Source organism: Panthera uncia, chromosome A2 (assembly GCF_023721935.1).
Source record: "Panthera uncia isolate 11264 chromosome A2, Puncia_PCG_1.0, whole genome shotgun sequence".
In the NCBI taxonomy this organism is placed as follows: Eukaryota; Metazoa; Chordata; class Mammalia; order Carnivora; family Felidae; genus Panthera; species Panthera uncia.
This window is the reverse complement of record NC_064816.1, coordinates 12026564-12034718: the sequence shown is the minus strand read 5'-3', so window position 1 is coordinate 12034718 and position 8155 is coordinate 12026564. Positions and strand designations below refer to the sequence as shown.

At 55.2% G+C, this 8155-nt stretch overlaps 1 protein-coding gene across 1 annotated transcript; it reads left to right on the top strand.

Annotated features, from left to right (window-relative positions):
• The first annotated feature begins 556 nt into the window (after positions 1 to 556).
• On the top strand, positions 557 to 6607 carry TMEM221 (transmembrane protein 221). Its single transcript, XM_049640209.1, has 3 exons — positions 557 to 1130; positions 3244 to 3329; positions 5992 to 6607. Exons 1-3 carry the CDS (start codon positions 811 to 813, stop codon positions 6459 to 6461), a joined length of 876 nt encoding a protein of 291 aa, XP_049496166.1. The 5' UTR covers positions 557 to 810; the 3' UTR covers positions 6462 to 6607.
• Positions 6608 to 8155: the final 1548 nt, after the last annotated feature.

Sequence of the window (8155 nt, the reverse complement as noted above, 5' to 3'; positions counted from 1 at the left end):
CTCAAGGGGGGTGCAGAAGGGCCTCACCCAGGAGGCAACATTTCTGCAAAGCCTTGAAAAAAGGTTGGACAGAGGGGAAATCACAGCCAACTGCAGGTAAGAGACCAAATATCAAGGTGAATTATTTAAGGGGCGCCTGGGTGGCTCAGGTCATGATCTCAGGGTTGGTGGGTTTGAGCCCCCCCCCTCCCCCCGCCTCGCTGGGCCCTGTGCTGACAGCTCAGAGCAGGGAGCCTGCTTCAGATCCTATGTCTCCCTCTCTCTCTGCCCCTCCTCCACTCACCCTCTGTCTCCCAAAAATGAATAAACGTTAAAAAAGAATTTTAAAAAGTGAATGATTTAAAAATTTGTTCAAGCTTCCTTTTTTTTGTTTGTTTTGTTTTAAACAGTGAAACAGGTGCTTAGGACAGTGGGCGGAGTGGGGGGTCGCTTTAATGAATTTAGGGACTTGTGGGGCTCCCTGGATCCGGCCACCGAGCTTTTGCAGCTCTTGGGGCCACCTCGGTTTCTTCTTCGCCCCGCCCCGCGCCGGCCCCGCCCAGCCAGGACCTGGAGGCCGGGAGGGGGCGCCCGCAGGGTCCCCAGAGAGAGGAGAAAAGACTTTGTCCCAAGTTTTCGCGGAGCTTCCTCATCCCCGCTGCGATCGGCGTCCCAATCCCCCTACGGCCCCCCAATTTTCAGACACCCCTTGCGGTCCCGCCCCCTTTCGGAACTCCTGGGGGCCCCTGGACTCCCGCCCAACTTCTCTGCCGCTAAAAATCTCTTTTATTCCTCGACCGCCCCCCCACCCAGGCCCGCGGGACCCCTACCATGGCCCGGTCTTACGGGGGCCGGGTGCTGGCCGCGATGACCCTGCTGGGCATCCCGGCGGCGGTGCTGGCGGCGCTGGGAGCGCAGCTGCTGTTCCAGCTGCAGGCGGGCCGCGCGGAGCTGCGGGGAATGCGCGCCGACGGGCTGGGCCCGGAGCTGGACGCCGGCCCAGGGCTGCCCGAGGACGCGGCCGGGGCGCTGCTGCCTCTGGCCGCCGCGCTTGCTGCGCTCGCCCTGGTGTTGGGCCTCACCAGCCTTCTGCTCGCCGCGCTCTGCGGCCACCTGGGCGCCGAACTGGCGCGGGGGCCGGGTCCCGGCAGGTAGGACAAGCCCCTCCACCCCGACGCCCGGCTGGGGGCTGGGCGAGCCCGGCGAGCCGCCGCCCCTCTCTGGGCCTCAGGTTGCGCGGGGGGGTTGGCGGGGGGAGTGGATCTTCCCTTATCCCCTCTCCCCTTCTCCTTTCTTCCATCCCTCCCTGCCTTCCTCCCCTCTCTCTCCATCCCCAACTTCTATCACCTCTCCCTCCCTCCATCCTATAGTAGTTGAAAATTTACCGCAGGTGCGAATTTTACAGAGGTGGAAACTGAGGCTCATAGAGGGCCCAGGGTCAGCTAGCTCCTGCGCTGATAGCGCGTGTCATTTAGGGAACCCCACACTCTTCGTGCTTCTTGCTTTCCAAGGATTAGCTCAGTGAAGTCCCCCCACCCCCTTCGCCCCGCGGCGGCTGAACGTTACTGCCTCCCTTTGTAACTGCGGCTCCGACAGGGGCCAGGGTCGGCTGATCTCTCTGGGCTGCCTGATTTGGAAGTGGGCGGACTGGATTTGAATTTGATTCTGATAGAGCCAGAGCCTGTGCCCTGGCTCGCGCATCTGAGCTCCGGAACATGAACCTTGGGGAGGTGGGGGGTGGGGGGTGGGGCGGGGGGCGGGCCGTGAATGTAGAGTGAGGGACCTTCCTTGAGTCGAGGACTCGGCTGCCCCACATCCAAGTGTTTCCCTCCAGGATGCCCGGGGAGGAGAGCCAGAATCATTGGTCCAGGATTCCATGGATTTGAGCAGATGGGAACGTCCACCATTTGGAGTAGATTCCACCTAAACTATTCATTCGATAGCTCAGGGAGTCAGTCGACAAATATGTATTGGGCACCTGCAGGGGGCTGACCCAGCACTGGAAATAGAGGACACAGCAGGAACCAGGTGGACCCAGACCGGCCCTGGTGGGGTAGACAATAGCGACAAGCCAGATCAGAAATATCAAGTGAGGCTGAATGCTGGGAAAGGAAGAAAATGGGGTGACGGGGTGGAAGCGGAAAGGGTAAGTGTGGTTGAGGCGGGACCATCCGGGGAGGCTTGCGCTGAGACTTGAAAGAGGAAAAGAGGCGGCAGATCTGGAGGCCTGTGATGGGGGGAGGGAGGGCAGCATGTGCAAAGGCCCTGGGGCAGGAATGAGCTTGGGGTGTTAGAGGTCGAGGTGATTGGTGTGGCTGGAGGGAGAGATGAGGGAGATAAGGGTAAGGAAATCAGGGGAAATAGACCATCCTGGGCTTCTGTGCTGTGGTGCAGACTTTGGGGGTTTACTCTGCCTGAGAGAGTTGTGAGCAAGGAGGGGCATGTGACCTGACTTAGGTTTGCAATCACCCCCTCCAGCCACTGTGCAAAAAAGGTGAGAGCAGAGAGGAGGCCACTTCCACCGTTGTCGGTGGGAGGTGAGTGATAGCAGAGGCTTTCCTAAGCCTCGAGGAGTGGGGAAGGAAGAACGCACCCGGCGAAGCACTCAGCCCAGCGCCAGGCTCAAAACTAAGTCCTCGGTCCGTCTCAGCCCTCGGGAATCCCTGTTTCTGTCACCTCTGATGGCGAGTTAAGCTCCGTCTCTTCGTGTCCCAAATAAGTTTGTGGTCTGGAAAACAACGGAAGGCAGGTGTCTAACAAGTGTCCCCGCGTAATAGCTGCTTCATGAGTGCTGGATGTGTGAATGGACTGATGTGCGTGGATGGGTCGCAGGAGACGGGTGGTGGATGGGTGCGTGGTGAGCGAAGGATGAATGGCCAGGTGGAGAGTCGGTTGGATCGATTTGATGGTGAGCGGGAGGTGGGCGGGTGAAGGATGGGTGGACAGACGGGTGGGTAGATGGGTGGTGAATGGCAGATAGATGGATGGACGGACGGTGGCTGTTTAAATAAGTGGGTGGATGGATCAATAGGGCCTTGCTAAATGGCTGGCTGGCTGTGTGGTTGAACAGCCGATGGAAATTGGTGGACAGTAAATGGTAGTGGATGGATGAGCGGGTAGATGGAGAGACCGATGGCTGGATAGATGGTCAGGTCCTCACACAGAACTCAGATCCCCCAAAGCTCCCCCTCCTTCTCCTCCCTGGCTTCCCCCCACCAGCCCCACCCCCTGAGCCCTTTTTCTTCCTGCCCCCCACCCTCCTAGGTCTGACTGGTTTCTCTATGACTGCCGCCTCCTCAGACACGTGGCCCTTGGCCTCTTCTGCTGCGGGGTCTCTGTCTACTTAGCAGGTGCGTGCCGGGGGAGGGGATGTGGGGGGGGGGGGTAGAGCCCCGGGCTGGGGTGGCTTTGTCTGACACACTTTCTTGCTCTGGGACCTTCGGCAGACTCCCTTGCGTCCCAGTTTCCTCACCGGTGAAGTGGGGACGTGTACCGTCCCCGCCTTAGAGAATCGCTGAGGGCATTCAGGGTGAATCCCCGCAAAAGCCCATGAAAGCATCTGACTCCAGTGGGGGGGGGGGGGGTCCACGAGCAGTAGTTGCCTTCAGAACCCTTTTGGATTCATCAGGTTTTCTACGTCTGGTTTGAACAAAAGTGTCCATGTCCTTGGTGGTTTTCTAGAGACAGTGTTTCACAGGTTGGTCTTAGCAAAAACCATTTGCTTATAAATATCAGAACCTCCAGCTCAAGAATGCCTTAAGTTAAAAAAAAAAAAAAAAGCTTTATAAACCAGAAATGCAGTTGTAAATCCCAAAACAAGAAGCAGAGCAAAAAAGAAAGAACGTGCCACACTGGCTTTTCCTTCCCTGACTTGTAATATAACTTTTCTTAGCTCGACAGTCTCTCACCCACGCTTGCTGGTAAAGGAATCAAGTCATCAAGTCTCTTTAAAGAGACTCCTGACATCTTCTGTTTTGTTCTAATCTTGGAAAATGTGTTGACGGGGCTGCAGGTTCGGTGCCGAATCACACGTTAGATCACTAAGCAACCTGTTTTCCTGGAAGAAAATAATTTCCAGCTGAATGAAAAACGAGGAATTTGCTATGATTGCCTTACTCCTATTCCTGCGACAGAGAAACAGAAGTTTAGAAGATATATTTAAAATATTTCTTTGTGAGATGCGAGCCTAGGGTTCATTATGGGAATACAGGGGTACATACGCGTATATCACAGGCAGGGAACTCTGCAGAACTTTTGTTGCTTGACTTAATAAAATGCTCCAGATGTGAGTTTTCTTTAAAAAAGGAGAGTGGAGGGGCGCCTGGGTGGCTCAGTCGGTTGAGCGTCCGACTTCGGCTCAGGTCACGATCTCGCGGTGCGTGAGTTCGAGCCCCGCGTCGGGCTCTGGGCTGATGGCTTGGAGTCTGGAGCCTGCTTCCGATTCTGTGTCTCCCTCTCTCTCTGCCCCTCCCCCGTTCATGCTCTGTCTCTCTCTGTCCCAAAAATAAATAAACGTTAAAAAAAATTTTTTTAAAAAAAAGGAGAGAGGAGGGGTGACTCGAGCCTTTTCACAGGCTGGCAAAAAAAAAAAATGTTGGAGACTTGGAGAATAAGATATGCTCACTCTAATATACAAGAAAACTCACAAAGAGAGAAAAAAAAAAAAAAAGGTAACCACGTCAGCCTCATTAAGTGTTAAATTAAGAATTTGTTCAGCTCCCATTTAGATTCTTTTTTGAGGTTAGGTGACCTCACTCAGCAAGAATTCCTGACCACGTCCAGCCAATCATCCAATTAGCCATCGTTGCTGACCAGAGCCAAAAGAATAATTAAAAAAACAAAACAAAACACACACGCTTTAAAAAATGTTTAGAGCAAAAAGGGTCCTTGGCCTCGTTTTAATATGTCAAACATGATGCAGTGTGGCATCTTAAAAGCCAAAGTGCAGGGGCGCCTGGGTGGCTCGGTCGGTTAAGCGGCCGACTTCAGCTCAGGTCACGATCTCACACTCCGTGAGTTCGAGCCCCGCATCGGGCTCTGTGCTGACAGCTCAGAGCCTGGAGCCTGCTTCAGATCTCCCTCTCTCTCTGCCCCTGCCCCCCCCTGAAAAATGAAATAAAAACAATTTTTTTTTAAACAAAAGTACAGAGCTGAAGAAAGCATAAAAACAGCCCACAAAGTGTGAAGAAGTCTTCCATTCACTCTGGGCTTCTCCACTACCAAGTCCCCTGCTGCTGCTGTAAGAAAACTCCTCCCTACCCGTATCCCAGTCAGCAGTCCCAGGACAGGCTCTGATTGGCTGAGCTCGGATCATGTGCTAGCCCTGCACCAATCACTATAACCGGAGGAATCAATGCTCTGATTGGCCAAGCCTAGTACCATACACAACACTGATGCCAGAGAGGTGGGTCAGTGCTCCTACGTTAGCAATCAGGGTGAGGGTAAGGACTAGACCAGGGGTTCTCAATGGGAACTGATTCTGCTGACCCAGTGAACATTTGGCGATATCTGGAGACGTCTTTGGTTGTCATGACAGGGCAGGAGGGAACGCTATTGTGCCTCGTGGGTAGAAAGCTGCTCAGTGTCCTACAATGCACAGGACGGTCCTCATCAAAAAGAATGATGCCAACTGGGCGTTGGACAGGCCAACAGAAAACTAGTACAGGTCGGTCCTCAAGGTCAGGTCAGCAACAGTCTTGTTCAGACCGGCAACCTGAGGCCAGAGAGGGGCTGTGATCCACTGAAAGTTAATCACCAGGATTCAGAAAGCCTGAGATCTGGGTTGTTTCAGTTGTAGTCAAGTACACATGATAAGGCACGGAAGTTTACCATTTTATAGTAAAATGGATGTGACAACGATGTGACAACGATGTGAGAGGATTAGATGGGTGAAGCTGTGTGCCTAGCATGTTGTATGGGTGTCTGTAACTGCCCTCTTTTTGGGGAGCTCTCCCAGGGTTTGGGGAGCAAACGTTTGTGGACTAAGTGAATGAAAGCCGTTTGTTTTTCCAGCACTGTCCATCTACGCCCTGCTGCTCTTTGAGATCGAGACAGGTGCAGCCGCCGCCTCCATCCTCGGAGTGGGGGCTCTGGTCCTGGTGGCGGCACTGACCCACACCCTGGTCCGAGCTGCCCGGGCCACCCGCCGTGGCCTCCACGAACTGTCCCCACCGCACTTTGAAGATGATCCTGTCCGTCCTGCTGAAGTCTCCAAGGCCAGCCCCAGGGCTCAGCCCCAGCAGGGTACCCACCACGGGACCCCCTACTCATCCTTCCCAGAACCTGGGGACCCCGTCAGACCCACGGGTGCTGCTACAGTGCCTACGGCCAAGGGAGGAGGCTGGGAGGGCAGCCTGCCTTTATCCCGCATGCACCGGACACTGTCAGCTGGCAGGGGGCACTGGGAAGGGATCACCCATGAGATGCGCAGCATGCTGGGCCACAGGCCAGGGGGCTCAGGGAAGGACTCCACCCTGGTGTGAACCCAGGGACCAGGGACAGAGACCTGGGATCAGGCAGCAGGAAGAGGATTCTGTAAAGATAAGTCTAGGCTCAGCCATAGTAGCAGTATGACTTGATTTCTCAGTTCACAGCATCCCTGGTTTTTGTCATGAAGGTTGCTTCATGGCACAAAATGGCTGCCAGGGCTCCAGCCTTCATCTCCTCTCAGAGGGAAAGGCAGAGGCCAGGGCAGGCTCGGTATCTTCTGGAAATCTCCCCGGGAAGCCTGGGGTCCCTCCTGTTTATACCTCACTGGCGAGAACAGTCACATGGCCACATCTCGCGGCAGGGGAGGCTGGGAAATGTAGCTATCCAGATGTTATAGGCAGGAGGGAGGGTTGGGCTTATGCCGTGGTTCTCTAAATGTCTCCATCCATTTTACAGATGAGGAAACCGAGGTCCACAGAGGGGCAGTGACTCACCAGGAGTCCCATGGCCAGTACTGAGCGTCAGAGGCAGGATTTGAACCTGGGTTCTGTAACCCCCATGCTGCTGACAGTGCAAGTCTCAGACTCTGCAACGTCTTCCGGGCTGTGAGCATTTGAAATCTGTGTGTGCTGAGCTCAGAGCAACCCAGGGCCACGGGCAAACCTGAGGGGCTGGACCCAGACTTCTGGCTGTGGCAGAGACTTCGCTGCTCTGTGTCTCACTTTCCTTGTCTATAAAATGGGGACAGAAGCAGCTTCTTCTCCTAGGGTTCCTGTGAGACTCGATGTAAGCCATTCCAGGTGCCTGTGCACAGTAGGTCCTCCACACATGTCAACCTGTGCCATTGTCAGTCGGGTGGGGTGCGCGGTGGCAGGAAAAGGCGGGGTCGATGACCACTTTCTGGGGCTCACGAAACTGACAAGGCTTGGAGTGGATAACTCAGAGCCCTCAGGGTCTCCAGAGGCCCTGGCCCCACCCCTCCCGTTCTGCACGACCCTCAAATAAACTCCGACCCTCACTATCTCCTTTGTCACTTGAGCCACATCCAAACATGCTGTGTGGCCAAGCCCAGGCCCAGGGTGATGGATGGAGTGACAGGAGTGGGGGTGAGGAGGCAGAAGTGGGGAGCAAGGGTATGTTCCTTGTAGACCTCAGTCAGGGACCCAGGTCCCACAAATCCTCATGTATGTAAATTTCACCGGGGGGGGGGGGAATGGATGCCTGGCCTTCATCCCGACCCCAAATGGACAGATATCCCCAGAATTCTCCCAGTATGTCCCTTCCTGGACCACAGAGGTACTCCAAGGCTCGCGGAGTAGAGGTGACTCAGCCACATAGTGGCTCAAAGCCCCCCTAGGACCCTTTCCAAAGGTCAGAGAGGTGACAGCACCCAGCGGTGGCGACGGGGGGTGGGGGGGTGGGAGGCGGTTAGTCCCCAAGCGTGACCCTGGCAGGGACCCTGCTGATCAGATATACCCAGACCCAGGTGGCCCACTGTTTCCGGCTGCCACCTCCCAGAGCCACCAGGAAGCTGCACAGAACACCTCCTTGCTGGGGGAGTGGAGAGAGAACACACACGAACATTCCACATGGTGCCTGACATGTGGGGTAGCCAGTAACATAGGTTCTCGGGGAGCATGATAAATATCAGTGAAGATAAATCCAGAATAAATGTTGGGGCCCCTGACAGGCTGTCAGTAGAGCATGTGACTCTTGATCTTGGAGTCGTGAGTTCAAGCCCCACGTT